This window comes from Bombina bombina, chromosome 6 (genome assembly GCF_027579735.1).
Source record: "Bombina bombina isolate aBomBom1 chromosome 6, aBomBom1.pri, whole genome shotgun sequence".
Lineage (NCBI taxonomy): Eukaryota > Metazoa > Chordata > Amphibia > Anura > Bombinatoridae > Bombina > Bombina bombina.
In genome coordinates, this window is record NC_069504.1 from 427,968,091 (window position 1) to 427,989,363 (window position 21,273).

The 21,273-nt window shown below is 42.6% G+C and overlaps 1 protein-coding gene across 2 annotated transcripts in view; it reads left to right on the forward strand.

Annotated features, from left to right (window-relative positions):
- Window positions 1-21,273, forward strand: part of AFF4 (ALF transcription elongation factor 4) — a 433,430-nt gene that overhangs the window by 186,513 nt on the left and 225,644 nt on the right. For both annotated transcript variants that reach the window (XM_053717172.1, XM_053717174.1), the window contains one exon: window positions 1,097-1,145. In XM_053717172.1, coding sequence (XP_053573147.1) covers window positions 1,097-1,145 — 49 coding nt within the window. The remainder of the gene's footprint in view (window positions 1-1,096; window positions 1,146-21,273) is intronic.

Sequence of the window (21,273 nt, forward strand, 5' to 3'; positions counted from 1 at the left end):
TCATTTAAATTTTTACCTAAGGTTGTGAATTCTAACAACATTAGTAGAGAAATTGTTGTCCCTTCATTGTGCCCTAATCCTAAGAATTCAAAGGAGAGATCTTTACATTCTTTGGATGTAGTAAGAGCTTTGAAATATTATGTTGAAGCTACTAAGGATTTTAGAAAGACTTCTAGTCTTTTTGTTATCTTTTCTGGCTCCAGGAAAGGTCAGAAGGCCTCCGCCATTTCTTTGGCGTCTTGGTTAAAGTCTTTGATTCATCATGCTTATGTGGAGTCGGGTAAATCCCCGCCTCAAAGGATTACGGCTCATTCTACTAGGGTCAGTTTCTACTTCCTGGGCGTTTAGGAATGAAGCTTCTGTTGATCAGATTTGCAAAGCAGCAACTTTGTCTTCTTTGCATACTTTTACTAAATTCTACCATTTTGATGTTTTCTCTTCTTCTGAAGCAGTTTTTGGTAGAAAAGTACTTCAGGCAGCTGTTTCAGTTTGATTCTTCTTCTTATAATTTCAGTTTTTTTTCATTATTAAGATTAAAACTTTTGTTTTGGGTTGTGGATTATTTTTCAGTGGAATTGGCTGTTTTTATGTTATCCCTCCCTCTCTAGTGACTCTTGCGTGGAAGTTCCACATCTTGGGTATTTATTATCCCATACGTCACTAGCTCATGGACTGTTGCTAATTACATGAAAGAAAACATAATTTATGTAAGAACTTACCTGATAAATTAATTTCTTTCATATTAGCAAGAGTCCATGAGGCCCACCCTTTTTTGTGGTGGTTATGATTTTTTTGTATAAAGCACAATTATTCCAATTCCTTATTTTGATGCTTTCGCTCCTTTCTTATAACCCCACTTCTTGGCTATTCGTTAAACTGAATTGTGGGTGTGGTGAGGGGTGTATTTATAGGCATTTTGAGGTTTGGGAAACTTTGCCCCTCCTGGTAGGAATGTATATCCCATACGTCACTAGCTCATGGACTCTTGCTAATATGAAAGAAATGAATTTATCAGGTAAGTTCTTACATAAATTATGTTTTTTGTATCTATAATTGTATAAAATAACATTGCTTTATAATAAAATTGCCTTCGCAGAAAGATACCATGCATCAATGAAAACTGCTAATGGTCATGCACCTAAATCGTAAGTAAATCCATTCATTGTTGCCTTCCTTTGTAGGTGGATTAGTTAGTTTTCCTTAGGCATTTAAGCAAACTAGAACATAATATACTTAAAGTTTATGTTGAGATTATTTACAGTGCCATTTTCTAAAGTAAATTTTGTATTTTTGTTCTTCCAACTTAGAGTATTGTTTGTTTTAAAATAAATATTGGGTTCCTTTTTGAGTTTACATTAAAAGCAAAAGAGGGGTGATTTTCTTCTATAAGATACGAGTCCACGGATTCATCCTTTACTTGTGGGATATTATCCTCCTGCTAACAGGAAGTGGCAAAGAGCACCACAGCAGAGCTGTCTAAATAGCTCCTCCCTTGTCTCCACCACCCAGTCATTTTCTTTGCCTACTCTAAGTACTAGGAAGGGTAAAGTGAAAGAGGTGATAAAATGTTAGTTTTTATTTTCTTCATACCTTTTCCAAATTTGATACTTTTGCTTCTTCGGAGGCTATTTTTGGGAGAAAAGTTCTTCAAGCAGTGGTGCCTTCTGTTTAGGCATCTGTCTTGTCCCTCCCGTTCATCCGTGTCCTATAGCTTTGGTATTGTGTCCCACAAGTAAAGGATGAATCCGTGGACTCGTTGTATATTATAGAAGAAAAGTAAATTTATGCTTACCTGATAAATTAATCTCTTCTATGATACGACGAGTCCATGGCCCGCCCTGTCATTTTAAGACAGATTATATTTTTTTGATTTAAAACTTCAGTCACCTCTGCACCTTTTAGTTTCTCCTTTTTCTTCCTAAACCTTCGGTCGAATGACTGGGGGGTGGAGTCAAGGGAGGAGCTATATATTTTTTTTATATTTATATATATATATATATATATATATATATATATATATATATATTCATATTCAAAATTTCCAGTACTAAGCTACTAGCCAGGCCAAAATGTTACCCGCCACTTTTGATCCCACCCACAAACTGCCCATGCCACACCCACTACCCCACCCTATCTTAACATGTGTTTAGCAAAACACTTTCTTATGCAGTAATTTTAATCTTTTTATTTTATGCAATAAGAAATTAAATAATGATACATACAGTAATAAATAAATACAAGAAAGTGCATAACAGCAACATCAACTAGGGGTTCTGGGGAAGACAATGGCTAGATGAAGTAGGTTGCTCATTAAATAATCTTAGTTGGGCTCAATTAATAGTGTGGTCTCCCCTATGATAAGAGAGCTCCACATGGGGTATATACTGTAGGTGTAGGTCACATGCAACTGTAGCCTTGTATGATAGAGCTTCACACAGGTATGTGACAAAGTTCCAAGGTAGTAGCTGAAAATTTGAGTCACAATCTCTTGTGGAGCTCTATCATCTAGCGGATTGTAGACCACAATATTAATAAAACCTACTAGGCTTGTTTCATCAGCCTGTATAATGAACAAGCAAAATCCTGAACTTAGGAGCCAAAAAAAATATGGGGGGGGGGGGGGAATTTTTTTAAACGGTGTATTCTTATTCACAAAATGTGATATTGTCTGAAAAGGCAACATTTTAAATAAATACATCTATTTATCTATATCTCCCTCTCTCCCACATACTCCCTCTTTCTCTTACTCTCCCCTTCTCCCCCCCCCCCACACTTCTCTCCCTTTTCAACTCTCCTCCTTTCTTCTATACTCTCCTCCTCTCTCACACACGTCCTCTCTCTTTCCACACACCCTCTGCCCTCTTATGCACTTAAATTTCAATATATGCACTCATATAAAAGCACATACATATCCACACACTGTTATATTAAACATCTATAAGATTTCCAAATTGACCCACAGAAATTAGTAAAAATTTTTTTTTTAAAGAAAATGAGATTCACATATTGGATGAACATATTTCTTTAGAACAGACAGGGCCGGCTCAAGACATTGTGCTGCCTGGGTCCAATAATGAAATTACGTGCCCCTCCACTTAAAGGGACACTGAACCCAATTTTTTTCTTTCATGATTCAGATAGAACATATAATTTTAAGCAACTTTCTAATTTACTCCTATTATCAATGTTTCTTCGTTCTCTTGCTTTCTTTATTTGAAAAAGAAAGCATCTAAGCTAAGGAGCCAGCACATTTTTGGTTCAGTAACACGGGCAGCACTTGTTTATTGGTGCTGTCCAATCAGCAAGGACAACTCAGGTTGTTCACCAAAAATGGGCCGGCATCTAAACTTCTTGCTTTTCAAATAAACATAGCAAGAGAATGAAGATTTGATAATAGGAGTAAATTAGAAAGTTGCTTAAAATTGCATGCTCTATGCTCTATCTGAATCACGAAAGAAAACATTTGGGTTCAGTGTCCCTTAAAAAAGAAATATGAAACTCAATTTTTTTTCTTTCATGATTCAGGTGTGATTTTAAACAACTTTCCATTATACTTCTATTATCTAATTTGTTTTGTTCAAAAGGATACCTAGGTAGGCCAAGGAGCTGCTTATTGGTGGTTGCAAATATATACCTCATTTTATTGGCTCAACTGGTGTTCAGCTAGCTCCCAGTAGTGCATTGCTGCTTCTTCATCAAAGGATACCAAGAAAATTAAGTAAATTAGACAAAAGAAGTAATCTGGAAAGTTGTTTAAAATAGTATTCTCTATTTGAATCATGTAAGAAAAAAAAATTGGGTTTCGTATCCCTTTAAAAAGCCTGCCGGGTGCCTGCATGCAACTTGACCCTGAACCAATTTTATGCAGTGTCTGGTGTGGGAGAGATGCAGGAGAGGAATGGCACCTTTTGGCCCAGGTGGCAAGTACAACCACATGGTCATACACACACACAGAGCCCCTTCCCCAGTACCTTATATAAAGTATATTATAGAGAGGTGTGTGTGTGTGTGTATATATTTCTCTTGTTAAGTGTAGTTAGTCCACGGGTCATCCATTACTTATGGGATTATATCTCTTCTCCAACAGGAAGTTGCAAGAGGATCACCCAAGCAGAGCTGCTATATAGCTCCTCCCCTCACATGTCATATCCAGTCATTCTCTTGCAACCTAACTAAAGATAGGTCGTTGTGAGAGGTCTGTGGTGTTTTTAAACTTAGTTTATTTCTTCAATCAAAAGTTTATTTTAAATGGCACCGGAGTGTGCTGTTTGTTTCTCAGGCAGCATTAGAAGAAGAATCTGCCTGCGTTTTCTATGATCTTAGCAGACGTAACTAAGATCCACTGGCTGTTGTCGCACATTCTGAGGAGTGAAGTAACTTCAGAAAAGGGGAATAGCATGCAGGGCCTCCCTGCAAACGAGGTATGTGCAGTAAGTTATTTTTCTAAGCAATGGAATTGACTGAGAAATTACTGCTGATACCAATGTAATGTAAGTTCAGCCTTAAATGCAGTGGTAGCGACTGGTATTAGGCTGATGAGTGTGTGTACACTGAAGTATTTTTCTAGGGAATGGAATTTGACTCAGAAAATACTGTTAATACTGAAGTAATGTATGAGCCTTAACTGCAGTAAAAGCGACTGGTAGCAGGCTTATTAATAACACTTCATAACTTTTAAAATGTATGTTCAAAACGTTTACTGGCATGTTAATCGTTTTTTGTGAGGTACTTGGTGATAAAACTTATTGGGGCATGATTTTTACCACATGGCTAACTTTTGTTTCTGCATAGAAACAGTTAACTGAGCTTCCCCACTGTTGTAATATGAGTGGGAGGGGCCTATTTCTTCTGTTAAGTGTGATCAGTCCACGGGTCATCATTACTTCTGGGATATTACTCCTCCCCAACAGGAAGTGCAAGAGGATTCACCCAGCAGAGCTGCATATAGCTCCTCCCCTCTACGTCACTCCCAGTCATTCTCTTGCACCCAACGACTAGATAGGATGTGTGAGAGGACTATGGTGATTATACTTAGTTTTTATCTTCAATCAAGAGTTTGTTATTTTAAAATAGCACCGGAGTGTGTTATTATCTCTCTGGCAGAGTTTGAAGAAGAATCTACCAGAGTTTTTGTTATGATTTTAGCCGGAGTAGTTAAGATCATATTGCTGTTTCTCGGCCATCTGAGGAGAGGTAAACTTCAGATCAGGGGACAGCGGGCAGATGAATCTGCATAGAGGTATGTAGCAGTTTTTATTTTCTGATAATGGAATTGATGAGAAAATCCTGCCATACCGATATAATGTCATGTATGTATACTTTACACTTCAGTATTCTGGGGAATGGTACTTCACTAGAATTACACTGTAAGAAATACATAAAGCTGTTTAATAACTAGAGATTATGTTTAAAGTTTTTGCTGGAATGTAAAATCGTTTTCATTTACTGAGGTACTGAGTGAATAAATGTTTGGGCACTATTTTTCCACTTGGCAGTTGCTTAATCTGTTTTCTGACAGTTTCTGTTCTCCCTCACTGCTGTGTGTGAGGGGGAGGGGCCGTTTTTGGGCGCTTTTACTACGCATCAAATATTTCAGTCAGCAACTCATTTTATTCCCTGCATGATCCGGTTCATCTCTACAGAGCTCAGGGGTCTTCAAAACTTATTTTGAGGGAGGTAATTTCTCTCAGCAGAGCTGTGAGAATTGTAGTTTGACTGAGATAAAAAACGTTTATTCTGTAATTTGTTTCCTGCTTTCAGAATTTGTTATCTTTGCTAATGGGATTAAACCTTTGCTAAAGTTGTGTTGTTTACAAGGATTGAGGCTATAACTGTTTCAATTTATTAATTTTCAACTGTCATAGATCTTCTGTGCTTCTTAAAGGCACAGTACGTTTTAATATTATTCTAATTGAATTGTATTTCCAAGTTGCAAGTTTATTTGCTAATGTGTTAAGCATGTCTGATTCAGAGGATGATACCTGTGTCATTTGTTGCAATGCCAAAGTGGAGCACAATAGAAATTTATGTACTAACTGTATTGATGCTACTTTAAATAAAAGTCAATCTGTACAAATTGAACAAATTTCACCAAACAACGAGGGGAGAGTTATGCCGACTAACTCGCCTCACGTGTCAGTACCTACATCTCCCGCTCAGAGGGAGGTGCGTGATATTGTAGCGCCGAGTACATCTGGGCGGCCATTACAAATCACATTACAGGATATGGCTACTGTTATGACTGAGGTTTTGGCTAAATTACCAGAACTAAGAGGTAAGCGTGATCACTCTGGGGTGAGAACAGAGTGCGCTGATAATATTAGGGCCATGTCAGACACTGCGTCACAGGTGGCAGAACATGAGGACGGAGAACTTCATTCTGTGGGTGACGGTTCTGATCCAAACAGACTGGATTCAGATATTTCAAATTTTAAATTTAAACTGGAAAACCTCCGTGTATTACTAGGGGAGGTGTTAGCGGCTCTGAATGATTGTAACACAGTTGCAATACCAGAGAAAATGTGTAGGTTGGATAAATATTTTGCGGTACCGACGAGTACTGAGGTTTTTCCTATACCTAAGAGACTTACTGAAATTGTTACTAAGGAGTGGGATAGACCCGGTGTGCCGTTCTCACCCCCTCCGATATTTAGAAAAATGTTTCCAATAGACGCCACCACAAGGGACTTATGGCAAACGGTCCCTAAGGTGGAGGGAGCAGTTTCTACCTTAGCTAAGCGTACCACTATCCCGGTGGAGGATAGCTGTGCTTTTTCAGATCCAATGGATAAAAAGTTAGAGGGTTACCTTAAGAAAATGTTTGTTCAACAAGGTTTTATATTGCAACCCCTTGCATGCATTGCGCCGATCACGGCTGCAGCGGCATTCTGGATTGAGTCTCTGGAAGAGAACATTGGTTCAGCTACTCTGGACGACATTACGGACAGGCTTAGAGTCCTTAAACTAGCTAATTCATTCATTTCGGAGGCCGTAGTACATCTTACTAAACTTACGGCGAAGAATTCAGGATTCGCCATTCAGGCACGCAGGGCGCTGTGGCTAAAATCCTGGTCAGCTGATGTTACTTCTAAGTCTAAATTGCTTAATATACCTTTCAAAGGGCAGACCTTATTCGGGCCCGGGTTGAAAGAGATTATCGCTGACATTACAGGAGGTAAAGGCCATGCCCTGCCTCAGGACAAAGCCAAAGTTAAGGCTAGACAGTCTAATTTTCGTTCCTTTCGTAATTTCAAAGCAGGAGCAGCATCAACTTCCTCTGCACCAAAACAGGAAGGAGCTGTTGCTCGCTACAGACAAGGCTGGAAACCTAACCAGTCCTGGAACAAGGGCAAGCAGGCCAGGAAACCTGCTGCTGCCCCTAAAACAGCATGAATTGAGGGCCCCCGATCCGGGATCGGATCTAGTGGGGGGCAGACTTTCTCTCTTCGCCCAGGCTTGGGCAAGAGATGTCAAGGATCCCTGGGCGCTAGAGATAATATCTCAGGGATACCTTCTGGACTTCAAATACTCTCCTCCAAGAGAGAGATTTCATCTGTCAAGGTTGTCAACAATCCAGACAAAGAAAGAGGCGTTTCTACGCTGCGTACAAGAGCTCTTGTTAATGGGAGTAATCCATCCAGTTCCACGATCGGAACAGGGACAGGGGTTTTACTCAAATCTGTTTGTGGTTCCCAAAAAAGAGGGAACTTTCAGACCAATCCTGGACTTAAAGATCCTAAACAAATTCCTAAGAGTTCCATCGTTCAAGATGGAGACTATTCAGGACAATTTTACCTATGATCCAAGAGGGTCAGTACATGACCACTGTAGATTTAAAAGATGCTTACCTTCACATACCGATTCACAAAGATCATTATCGGTACCTAAGGTTTGCCTTCCTAGACAGGCATTCCCAGTTTGTGGCTCTTCCATTCGGATTGGCTACAGCTCCAAGAATCTTCACAAAGGTTCTGGGTGCTCTTCTGGCGGTACTAAGACCGCAGGAAATCTCGGTAGCTCCATACCTAGACGACATTCTGATACAAGCTTCAAGCTTTCAAACTGCCAAGTCTCATACAGAGTTAGTGCTGGCATTTCTAAGGTCACATGGATGGAAGGTGAACGAAAAGAAAAGTTCACTCGTTCCACTCACAAGAGTTCCCTTCCTGGGGACTCTTATAGATTCTGTAGAAATGAAGATTTACCTGACAGAGGACAGGCTAACAAGACTTCAAAGTGCTTGCCGCACCCTACATTCCATTCAACACCCGTCAGTGGCTCAATGCATGGAGGTAATCGGCTTAATGGTAGCGGCAATGGACATAGTACCCTTTGCACGCTTACACCTCAGACCACTGCAACTGTGCATGCTAAGTCAGTGGAATGGGGATTACTCAGACTTATCCCCTTCTCTGAATCTGGATCAAGAGACCAGAAATTCTCTCTATGGTGGCTTTCTCGGCCACATCTGTCCAGGGGGATGCCATTCAGCAGACCAGACTGGACAATTGTAACAACAGACGCCAGCCTTCTAGGTTGGGGTGCCGTCTGGAATTCTCTGAAGGCTCAGGGACAATGGAGTCAGGAGGAGAGTCTCCTGCCAATAAACATTCTGGAATTGAGAGCAGTTCTCAATGCCCTCCTGGCTTGGCCCCAGTTGACAACTCGGGGGTTCATCAGGTTTCAGTCGGACAACATCACGACTGTAGCTTACATCAACCATCAGGGAGGGACAAGAAGCTCCCTAGCTATGATGGAAGTATCAAAGATAATTCTCTGGGCAGAGTCTCACTCTTGCCACCTGTCAGCAATCCACATCCCGGGAGTGGAGAACTGGGAGGCGGATTTCTTAAGTCGTCAGACTTTTCATCCGGGGGAGTGGGAACTTCATCCGGAGGTCTTTGCCCAAATACTGCGACGTTGGGGCAAACCAGAGATAGATCTCATGGCGTCTCGACAGAACGCCAAGCTTCCTCGTTACGGGTCCAGATCCAGGGATCCAGGAGCAGTCCTGATAGATGCTCTGACAGCACCTTGGGACTTCAGGATGGCTTACGTGTTTCCACCCTTCCCGTTGCTTCCTCGATTGATTGCCAGAATCAAACAAGAGAGAGCATCAGTGATTCTAATAGCACCTGCGTGGCCACGCAGGACTTGGTATGCAGACCTGGTGGACATGTCATCCTGTCCACCTTGGTCTCTACCTCTGAAACAGGACCTTCTGATACAGGGTCCCTTCAAACATCAAAATCTAACTTCTCTGAAGCTGACTGCTTGGAAATTGAACGCTTGATTTTATCAAGACGTGGGTTTTCTGAGTCAGTTATTGATACCTTAATACAGGCTAGGAAACCTGTTACCAGAAAGATTTACCATAAGATATGGCGTAAATACCTATATTGGTGTGAATCCAAAGGTTACTCTTGGAGTAAGGTTAGGATTCCTAGGATATTGTCTTTTCTACAAGAAGGTTTAGAAAAGGGTTTATCTGCTAGTTCATTAAAGGGACAGATCTCAGCTCTGTCCATTCTGTTACACAAACGTCTGTCAGAAGTTCCTGACGTCCAGGCTTTTTGTCAGGCTTTGACCAGGATTAAGCCTGTGTTTAAAACTGTTGCTCCACCATGGAGTTTAAACCTTGTTCTTAATGTTTTACAGGGCGTTCCGTTTGAACCCCTTCATTCCATTGATATAAAGTTGTTATCTTGGAAAGTTCTATTTTTAATGGCTATTTCCTCGGCTCGAAGAGTCTCTGAATTATCAGCCTTACATTGTGATTCTCCTTATTTGATTTTTCATTCGGATAAGGTAGTCCTGCGTACTAAACCTGGGTTCTTACCTAAGGTAGTTACTAACAGGAATATCAATCAAGAGATTGTTGTTCCTTCTTTATGCCCAAATCCTTCTTCAAAGAAGGAACGTCTACTGCACAACCTGGATGTAGTCCGTGCTCTAAAATTTTACTTACAGGCAACTAAGGGATTTCGACAAACGTCTTCTCTGTTTGTCATTTACTCTGGGCAGAGGAGAGGTCAAAAAGCTTCCGCTACCTCTCTTTCTTTTTGGCTTCGTAGCATAATTCGTTTAGCCTATGAGACTGCTGGACAGCAGCCTCCTGAAAGAATTACAGCTCATTCTACTAGAGCTGTGGCTTCCACTTGGGCCTTCAAGAATGAGGCCTCTGTTGAACAGATTTGCAAGGCTGCAACTTGGTCTTCGCTTCATACTTTTTCCAAATTTTACAAATTTGACACTTTTGCTTCATCGGAGGCTATTTTTGGGAGAAAGGTTCTTCAGGCAGTGGTTCCTTCTGTATAAAGAGCCTGCCTATCCCTCCCGTCATCCGTGTACTTTTGCTTTGGTATTGGTATCCCAGAAGTAATGATGACCCGTGGACTGATCACACTTAACAGAAGAAAACATAATTTATGCTTACCTGATAAATTCCTTTCTTCTGTAGTGTGATCAGTCCACGGCCCGCCCTGTTTTTAAGGCAGGTAAATATTTTTTAATTTATACTCCAGTCACCACTTCACCCTTGGCTTTTCCTTTCTCGTTGGTCCTTGGTCGAATGACTGGGAGTGACGTAGAGGGGAGGAGCTATATGCAGCTCTGCTGGGTGAATCCTCTTGCACTTCCTGTTGGGGAGGAGTAATATCCCAGAAGTAATGATGACCCGTGGACTGATCACACTACAGAAGAAAGGAATTTATCAGGTAAGCATAAATTATGTTTTTAGCGCTTTTTTGCGCAGTAAAAATTCAGTCACAATCTTCCTACTTCATCCTCCATGATCCAGGACGTCTCTAGAGAGCTCAGGGGTCTTCAAAATTCATTTTGAGGGAGGTAATCAGTCACAGCAGACCTGTGACAGTGTGTTTGACTGTGATAAAAACGTTAATTATTAAATTGTTATCCGTTTTTGGGTATTACGGGGTTAATCATCCATTTGCTGGTGGGTGCAATCCTTTGCTAACTTAATACATTTACTGTAAAAATTTGGTTGCTATAACTAATTTGGTTCATTGTTATTTCAACTGTGACAGCTTTTTGTGCTTCTTAAAGGCACAATAGCGTTTTTTATATTGCTTGTAAATTTATTTGAAGAGTATTTTCCAAGCTTGCTAGTCTCATTGCTAGTCTGTTTAAACATGTCTGACACAGATGAATCTGTTTGTTCACTATGTATGAAGGCCAATGTGGAGCCCCATAGAAAGTTGTGTACTAAATGCATTGATGTAACTTTAAATAAAAGTCAGTCTTTACATGTAAAGAAATTATCACCAGACAACGAGGGGGAAGTTATGCCGACTAACTCTCCTCACGTGTCAGTACCTTCGCCTCCCGCTCAGGAGGTGCGTGATTTTGTGGCGCCAAGTACATCAGGGAGGCCCTTACAAATCACTTTGCAAGACATGGCTACTGTTATGACAGAAGTATTATCTAAATTGCCAGAATTAAGAGGCAAGCGTGATAGCTCTGGGTTAAGGACAGAGCGCGCTGATGATGTGAGAGCCATGTCCAATACTGCGTCACAATTTGCAGAACATGAAGACGGAGAGCTTCATTCTGTGGGTGACGGATCTGATCCAGGGAGTCTGGATTCAGAGATTTCTAATTTTAAATTTAAGCTTGAGAACCTCCGCATATTGCTAGGGGAGGTATTAGCGGCTCTGAATGATTGTAACACGGTTGCAATTCCAGAAAAATTATGTAGGTTGGATAGATACTATGCGGTACCGGTGTGTACTGACGTGTTTCCTATACCTAAAAGGCTTAGAGATTATTAGCAAGGAGTGGGATAGACCCGGTGTGCCTTTTTCCCCTCCTCCCATATTTAGGAAAATGTTTCCTATAGACGCCACCACACGAGACTTATGGCAGACGGTCCCTAAGGTGGAGGGAGCAGTTTCTACTTTAGCTAAGCGTACCACTATTCCGGTGGAGGATAGTTGTGCCTTTTCAGATCCAATGGATAAAAAATTAGGTTACCTTAAGAAAATGTTTGTTCAACAAGGTTTTATCTTACAGCCCCTTGCATGCATTGCGCCTGTCACTGCTGCGGCGGCATTCTGGTTTGAGTCTCTGGAAGAGGCCATTCGCACAGCTCCATTGGATGAAATTATGAACAAGCTTAAAGCACTTAAGCTAGCTAACGCATTTGTTTCTGATGCCGTCGTACATTTAACCAAACTTACGGCTAAGAACTCCGGATTCGCCATCCAAGCGCGCAGATCGCTATGGCTTAAATCCTGGTCAGCTGACGTGACTTCTAAATCTAAATTGCTTAATATTCCTTTCAAAGGGCAGACCTTATTCGGGCCCGGCTTGAAAGAAATTATCGCTGCCATTACGGGAGGTAAGGGCCATGCTCTACCTCAGGACAGGGCCAAATCAAAGGCCAAACAGTCTAATTTTCGTGCCTTTCGTAACCTCAAGGCAGGAACAGCATCAACTTCCTCCGCTCCAAAACAGGAAGGAGCTGTTGCTAGTTACAGACAGGGCTGGAAAACTAACCAGTCCTGGAACAAGGGCAAGCAGGCCAGAAAACCTGCTGCTGCCCCTAAGACAGCATGAAGAGAGGGCCCCCTATCCGGAAACGGATCTAGTGGGGGGCAGACTTTCTCTCTTCGCCCAGGCTTGGGCAAGAGATGTCCAGGATCCCTGGGCGTTGGAGATCATATCTCAAGGATATCTTCTGGAGGCGTTTCTACGCTGTGTACAAGACCTCTTACTAATGGGGGTGATCCACCCAGTTCCGCGGACGGAACACGGGCAAGGATTCTATTCAAATCTGTTTGTGGTTCCCAAGAAAGAGGGAACCTTCAGACCAATCTTGGACTTAAAAATCCTAAACAAATTCCTCAGAGTTCCATCATTCAAAATGGAAACTATTCGAACCATCCTACCCATGATCCAAGAGGGTCAGTACATGACCACAGTGGACTTAAAGGATGCCTACCTTCACATACCGATTCACAAGGATCATTATCGGTACCTAAGATTTGCCTTCCTAGACAGGCATTACCAGTTTGTAGCTCTTCCCTTCGGGTTAGCTACGGCTCCAAGAATCTTTACAAAGGTTCTGGGCTCACTTCTGGCGGTACTAAGACCGCGAGGCATAGCGGTGGCTCCGTACCTAGACGACATTCTGATACAAGCGTCAAGTTTTCAAACTGTCAAGTCTCATGCAGAGATAGTTCTGGCATTTCTGAGGTCGCATGGGTGGAAGGTGAACGTGGAAAAGAGTTCTCTATCACCACTCACAAGAGTCTCCTTCCTAGGGACTCTTATAGATTCTGTAGAGATGAAAATTTACCTGACGGAGGCCAGGTTATCAAAACTTCTAAATGCTTGCCGTGCCCTTCATTCCATTCCACACCCGTCAGTAGCTCAGTGCATGGAAGTAATCGGCTTAATGGTAGCGGCAATGGACATAGTACCATTTGCACGCCTGCATCTCAGACTGCTGCAATTGTGCATGCTAAGTCAGTGGAATGGGGATTACTCAGATTTGTCCCCTCTACTAAATCTGGATCAAGAGACCAGAGATTCTCTTCTATGGTGGCTTTCTCGGCCCCACCTGTCCAAGGGGATGACCTTTCGCAGGCCAGATTGGACGATTGTAACAGACGCCAGCCTTCTAGGTTGGGGCGCAGTCTGGAATTCCCTGAAGGCTCAGGGATCATGGACTCAGGAGGTGAAACTCCTCCCAATAAATTTTCTGGAGTTAAGAGCAATATTCAATGCTCTTCTAGCTTGGCCTCAGTAACTCCTGAGGTTCATCAGATTTGAGTCGGACAACATCACGACTGTGGCTTATATCAATCATCAAGGGGGAACCAGGAGTTCCCTAGCGATTTTGGAAGTCTCAAAGATAATTCGCTGGGCAGAGTCTCACTCTTGCCACCTGTCAGCGATCTACATCCCAGGCGTGGAGAACTGGGAGGCGGATTTTCTAAGTCGCCAGACTTTTCATCCGGGGGAGTGGGAACTTCATCCGGAGGTCTTCGCTCAACTGATTCATCGTTGGGGCAAACCAGATCTGGATCTCATGGCGTCTCGCCAGAACGCCAAGCTTCCTTGTTACGGATCCAGGTCCAGGGACCCGGGAGCGGTGCTGATAGATGCTCTGCCAGCCCCTTGGGTCTTCAACATGGCTTATGTGTTTCCACCATTTCCGATGCTTCCTCGACTGATTGCCAAGATCAAACAGGAGAGAGCATCGGTGATTCTGATAGCGCCTGCGTGGCCACGCAGGACCTGGTATGCAGACCTAGTGGACATGTCGTCCTGTGCACCATGGTCTCTGCCTCTGAGGCAGGACCTTCTAATTCAGGGTCCTTTCAACCATCCAAATCTAATTTCTCTGAGGCTGACTGCATGGAGATTGAACGCTTGATTCTATCAAAGCGTGGCTTCTCGGAGTCGGTTATTGATACCTTAATACAGGCTAGGGAACCTGTTACCAGAAGAATTTACCATAAGATATGGCGTAAATATTTATATTGGTGCGAATCCAAGAGTTACTCATGGAGTAAGGTTAGGATTCCTAGGATATTGTCTTTTCTACAAGAGGGTTTAGAAAAGGGCTTATCCGCTAGTTCGTTAAAGGGACAGATTTCTGCTCTGTCTATTCTTCTACACAAGCGTCTGGCAGAAATTCCAGACGTTCAGGCTTTTTGTCAGGCTTTGGCTAGGATTAAGCCTGTGTTTAAAACTGTTGCTCCGCCGTGGAGCTTAAACTTAGTTCTTAACGTTCTGCAAAGCGTTCCATTTGAACCCCTTCATTCCATTGATATCAAACTGTTATCTTGGAAAGTTCTGTTTTTGATGGCTATTTCCTCGGCTCGAAGAGTCTGAGTTATCTGCCTTACATTGTGATTCTCCTTATCTGATTTTTCATTCAGACAAGGTAGTTCTGCGTACTAAACCTAGGTTCTTACCTAAGGTAGTTTCTAACAGGAATATCAATCAAGAGATTGTTGTTCCATCATTGTGTCCTAACCCTTCTTCAAAGAAGGAACGTCTTTTGCATAATCTGGACGTAGTCCGTGCCCTGAAGTTCTATTTGCAGGCAACTAAAGATTTTCGTCAAACTTCTTCCCTGTTTGTCGTTTACTCTGGACAGAGGAGAGGTCAAAAGGCTTCAGCTACCTCTCTCTCCTTTTGGCTTCGTAGCATAATACGTTTAGCCTATGAGACTGCTGGACAGCAGCCTCCTGAAAGAATTACAGCTCATTCTACTAGAGCTGTGGCTTCCACCTGGGCCTTTAAAAATGAGGCTCCTGTTGAACAGATTTGCAAGGCTGCGACTTGGTCTTCACTTCACACTTTTTCAAAATTTTACAAATTTGACACTCTTGCTTCTTCGGAGGCTATTTTTGGGAGAAAGGTACTTCAGGCAGTGGTTCCCTCCGTTTAAAGTTCCTGCCTTGTCCCTCCCTTCATCCGTGTACTTTAGCTTTGGTATTGGTATTCCATAAGTAATGTATGACCCGTGGACTGACTACACTTAACAAGAGAAAACATAATTTATGCTTACCTGATAAATTTATTTCTCTTGTAGTGTAGTCAGTCCACGGCCCGCCCTGTCTTTTAAGGCAGATCTAAATTTTAATTAAACTCCAGTCACCACTGCACCCTATGGTTTCTCCTTTCTCGTCTTGTTTCGGTCGAATGACTGGATATGACATGTGAGGGGAGGAGCTATATAGCAGGTCTGCTTGGGTGATCCTCTTGCAACTTCCTGTTGGGGAAGAGATATAATCCCATAAGTAATGGATGACCCGTGGACTGACTACACTACATTCGAAATAAATTTCAGGTAAGCATAAATTATGTTATTTATTATAGAGTGCATTGCAACTCCTGAGCAGAACTTGGCCAGTGAGACCAGGCACAGCAGATTCACATAGCTGAGCTGACAATCACAAGCATATCAGCATCAAATCCGCTGCATGTTCCTTTGTTCCAAAGTTGCAGGTTCTATGGTGTTATCAATTACAGCATTTTAATATTAGACTGGCATGCCCTTTAAATGAAATCAAACAATAATATTCATTCATTAATAAAAGCAGAACATGTTTTAAAACAATAATTCAGGGAGATCAGTCAAAATAAATGAGGTAATTTCTTAAATCCTGAAACATAAGTCAAAGCAACAACTGATCAAAATATACCTCATTTTTCACTTTATTTATGATGATAGAATACTGCCCTAACACAAATCAGCTGAGTGGGGATCATACAGTTAAAAACAAACTTTTAGAAGATGTCTGAAAAATTGGAAACATTTAAAAATGTTTACTTATTGTAAGATTTTAATTGTGTAGATTAAGTACTTTAAGATGTTTGTTAATAATTTACTTGTTTGGGGTAACATGCATATAATTAATGGTTAAGCCAGCTATTAAAATTTCAGAGGACAAAAACAGAATTTATGCTTACTTGATAAATTACTTTCTCTTGCGGTGTATCCAGTCCACGGATTCATCCTTTACTTGTGGGATATTCTCATTCCCTACAGGAAGTGGCAAAGAGAGCACACAGCAGAGCTGTCCATATAGCTCCCCCTCTAGCTCCACCCCCCAGTCATTCGACCAAAGGTTAGGAAGAAAAAGGAGAAACCATATGGTGCAGTGGTGACTGTAATTGCCAGGGTGGGCCGTGGACTGGATACACCGCAAGAGAAAGTAATTTATCAGGTAAGCATAAATTCTGTTTTCTCTTGCAAGGTGTATCCAGTCCACGGATTCATCCTTTACTTGTGGGATACCAATACCAAAGCTTTAGGACACGGATGAAGGGAGGGAACAAGACAGGTACCTTAAACGGAAGGCACCACTGCTTGCAAAACCTTTCTCCCAAAAATAACCTCCGAAGAAGCAAAAGTATCGAATTTGTAAAATTTGGCAAAAGTATGCAGTGAAGACCAAGTCGCTGCCTTACAAATCTGTTCAACAGAAGCCTCATTCTTGAAAGCCCATGTGGAAGCCACTGCTCTGGTAGAATGAGCAGTAATTCTTTCTGGAGGCTGCTGGCCAGCAGTCTCATAGGCCAAACGGATGATGCTTTTCAGCCAAAAGGAAAGAGAGGTAGCAGTCGCTTTCTGACCTCTCCTCTTACCAGCATAGATAACAAACAGGGAAGATGTTTGTCTGAAATCCTTAGTTGCTTGCAAATAGAACTTTAGAGCACGAACTACATCAAGATTGTGCAACAGACGTTCCTTCTTCGAAGAAGGATTGGGACACAGAGAAGGAACAACAATTTCCTGGTTGATATTCTTGTTAGAAACCACTTTAGGAAGAAAACCAGGTTTAGTACGCAAAACTACCTTATCTGCATGGAACACCAGGTAAGGTGAATCACACTGTAAGGCAGATAATTCTGAGACTCTTCGAGCAGAAGAGATAGCTACCAAAAACAAAACTTTCCAAGATAACAACTTAATATCTATGGAATGTAAAGGTTCAAACGGAACTCCTTGAAGAACTGAAAGAACTAGATTTAGACTCCATGGTGGAGCCACAGGTTTATAGACAGGCTTGATTCTGACTAAAGCCTGTGCAAACGCTTGAACGTCTGGTACCTGTGCCAGACGCTTGTGTAAAAGGATAGACAGAGCAGATATCTGTCCCTTTAAAGAACTAGCCGACAATCCTTTCTCCAATCCGTCTTGGAGAAAGGACAATATCCTGGGAATCCTAATCTTACTCCATGAGTAACCCTTGGATTCACACCAACAAAGATATTTCCGCCATATCTTATGGTAGATTTTCCTGGTGACAGGCTTTCTAGCCTGAATCAGCGTATCTATAACTGACTCAGAGAAACCACGCTTTGATGGAATTAAGCGTTCAATCTCCAAGCAGTCAGACGTAGAGAAACTAGATTTGGATGCTTGAACGGACCCTGAATTAGAAGGTCCTGCCTCATTGGCAGTGTCCATGGTGGGACAGATGACATGTCCACTAGGTCTGCATACCAAGTCCTGCGTGGCCACGTAGGCGCTATCAAAATCACTGAAGCCTTCTCCTGCTTGATTCTGGCGACCAGACGAGGGAGAAGAGGAAACAGTGGAAAAATATAAGCCAGATTGAAGGACCAAGGCTCTGCTAGAGCATCTATCAATGCCGCCTTGGGGTCCCGGGACCTGGATCCGTAGAGAGGAAGCTTGGTGTTCTGACGGGACGCCATCAGATCCAACTCTGGAATGCCCCATAGCTGAGTCAGCTGGGCAAATACCTACGGGTGGAGTTCCCACTCCCCCGGGTGAAAAGTCTGACTACTCAGAAAATCCGCCTCCCAGTTGTCTACTCCTGGGATGTGAATTGCTAAGAGATGGCAGGAGTGGTCCTCCGCCCACCTGATTATTTTGGTTACTTCCTTCATCGCTAGGGAACTCTTTGTTCCCCCCTGATGATTGATGTAAGCTACAGTCGTGATGTTGTCCAACTGAAATCTGATGAATTTGGCCGCAGCTAGTTGAGGCCATGCCTGAAGTGCGTTGAATATCGCCCTCAGTTCCAGAATGTTTATCGGGAGAAGAGATTCTTCCCGAGACCTTAAACCCTGAGCTTTCAGGGAGTCCCAGACTGCACCCCAGCCTAACAGACTGGCGTCGGTCGTTACAATAATCCACCCTGGTCTGCGGAAACATATTCCCTGAGACAGATGATCCTGAGACAACCACCAGAGAAGAGAATCTCTGGTCCCCTGGTCCAGCTTTATTTGAGGAAACAAATCTGCATAATCCCCATTCCACTGTTTGAGCATGCATAGTTGTAATGGTCTGAGATGTATCCGAGCAAAAGGGACTATGTCCATTGCTGCTACCATTAATCCGATTGCCTCTATGCACTGAGCTACAGATGGCCGTGGAATGGAATGAAGAACTCGGCAAGTAGTTAAAAGTTTTAACTTTCTGACCTCCGTCAGAAATATTTTAATTTCTACCGAATCTATTAGAGTTCTTAGGAAGGGAACCCTTGTAAGAGGGGATAGAGAACTCTTTTTGACGTTCACCTTCCACCCGTGAGACCTCAGAAAGGCCAATACAATCTCTGTGTGAGACTTGGCTCTTTAAAAAGACGGCGCCTGAATTAAGATGTTGTCCAGATAGGGCGCCACTGCTATGCCCCGCAGTCTTAGAACCACCAGAAGGGACCCTAGTACCTTTGTGAAGATTCTGGGAGCAGTGGCTAACCCGAATGGAAGAGCCACGAACTGGTAATGCTTGTCTAGAAAAGCGAACCTGAGAAACTGATGATGATCTTTGTGGATAGGAATGTGCAGGTACGCGTCCTTTAGATCCACGGTAGTCCTATATTGACCTTCCTGGATCATAGGTAAGATTGTCCGAATGGTCTCCATCTTGAATGATGGGACTCTGAGAAATCTGTTTAGAATTTTTAGATCCAGGATTGGCCTGAAAGTTACTTCTTTTTTGGGAACCACAAACAGGTTTGAGTAAAAACCCAGTTCTTGTTCTGCCATTGGAACTGGGTATATCACTCCCATTGTAAGTAGATCTTCTACACAGCGTAAGAACGCCTCTTTCTTTGTCTGGTCTGAAGACAGACACGGAATGTGGAACCTTCCCCTTGGAGGGGAGTCCTTGAATTCTAGAAGATATCCCTGGGAAACAATCTCTAATGCCCAGGGATCGTGAACATCTCTTGCCCAGGCCTGAGCGAAGAGAGAGAGTCTGCCCCCTACTAGATCCGGTCCCGGATCGGGGGCTACCCCTTCATGCTGTCTTGTTAGCAGCTGCAGGCTTTTTGGCCTGTTTACCCTTGTTCCAGCCCTGGTAAGGTTTCCAAGTTGCCTTGGGCTGTGAAGTCTCTTGCTTTGCAGCCGTAGAGGCTGAAGCGGGACCGTTCCTGAAATTACGAAAGGAACGAAAATTAGCTTTGTTTTTAGCCTTAAAGGGCTTGTCCTGGGGGAGAGCATGGCCCTTTCCCCCGGTGATTTCTGAAATAATCTTTCAATTCTGGCCCGAAGAGGGCCACAGCGCTCTGCGCGCCATAATGGCGAAACCTGAATTAATTTTTTGCCGCTAACTTAGCCAATTGAAAAGCGGCATCTGTGATAAAAGAATTGGCCAGCTTTAGAGCCTTAATTCTTTCCATAATTTCATCGTATGAGGTTTCCGTCTGGAGCGAGTCCTCCAGTGCCTCAAACCAGAAAGCAGCTGCAGTAGTTACAGGAATAATGCAGGCAATAGGTTGGAGAAGAAAACCTTGTTGAACAAAAATTTTCTTAAGTAGACCCTCTAACTTTTTATCCATAGGGTCTTTAAAAGCACAACTGTCTTCAATCGGTATGGTTGTGCGTTTAGCAAGTGTAGAAACAGCACCCTCTACCTTAGGGACCATTTGCCACGAGTCCCGCATGGGGTCAGTTATAGGGAACGTTTTCTTAAAAATAGGGGGGGAACAAAAGGAACACCTGGTCTATCCCACTCCCTAGTAACGATATCCGCAACCTTCTTAGGGACCAGAAACGCATCAGTGTATACAGGAACCTCTAGGTACTTGTCCATTTTACACAATTTCTCTGGAACCACCATAGGGTCACAATCATCCAGAGTAGCTAATACCTCCCTGAGCAATACGCGGAGGTGTTCTAATTTGAATTTAAACGCTAATGTATCTGACTCTGCCTGATGAGAAACCTTTCCTGAGTCGTAAATTTCTCCCTCAGACATCAAATCCCTCACCCCCATTTCAGAGCGTTGTGAGGGCACATCAGATAAGGCTACCAAAGCTTCAGACTGCTCATAATCTGTTCTTAAAACAGAGCTATCGCGCTTTGCAGGAAAAACTGGCAGTTTGGATAGAAAGGCCGCAAGGGAATTATCCATGACTGCCGCTACTTGTTGCAATGTAATAGGGGCAGACGCACTAGAGGTACTAGGCATCGCTTGAGCGGGCGTAACTGGTTGTGACACATGGGGAGAGGTAGACGGACTATCCTCATTACCTTCAGTCTGAGAATCATCTAGGGCCACACTTTTAAGTGCAACAATATGATCTTTAAAGTGTAACACATTCTGAGAGGGGGTTCCACCATGTGTTCTAAACACATTGAACAAGGATTTTCCTTAGTGTCAGACATGTTTAACAGACTAGCAGGCTTGGAAAACACTTTAATCAAATAAAAAACACAATTTGAAAAAACGTTACCGTGCCTTTAAGAGATAAAAAGAGCACACAATTTTACAAAACGGTGAAAAATGCAGCAATCCTTTTGAAATTTTCGCAGTAT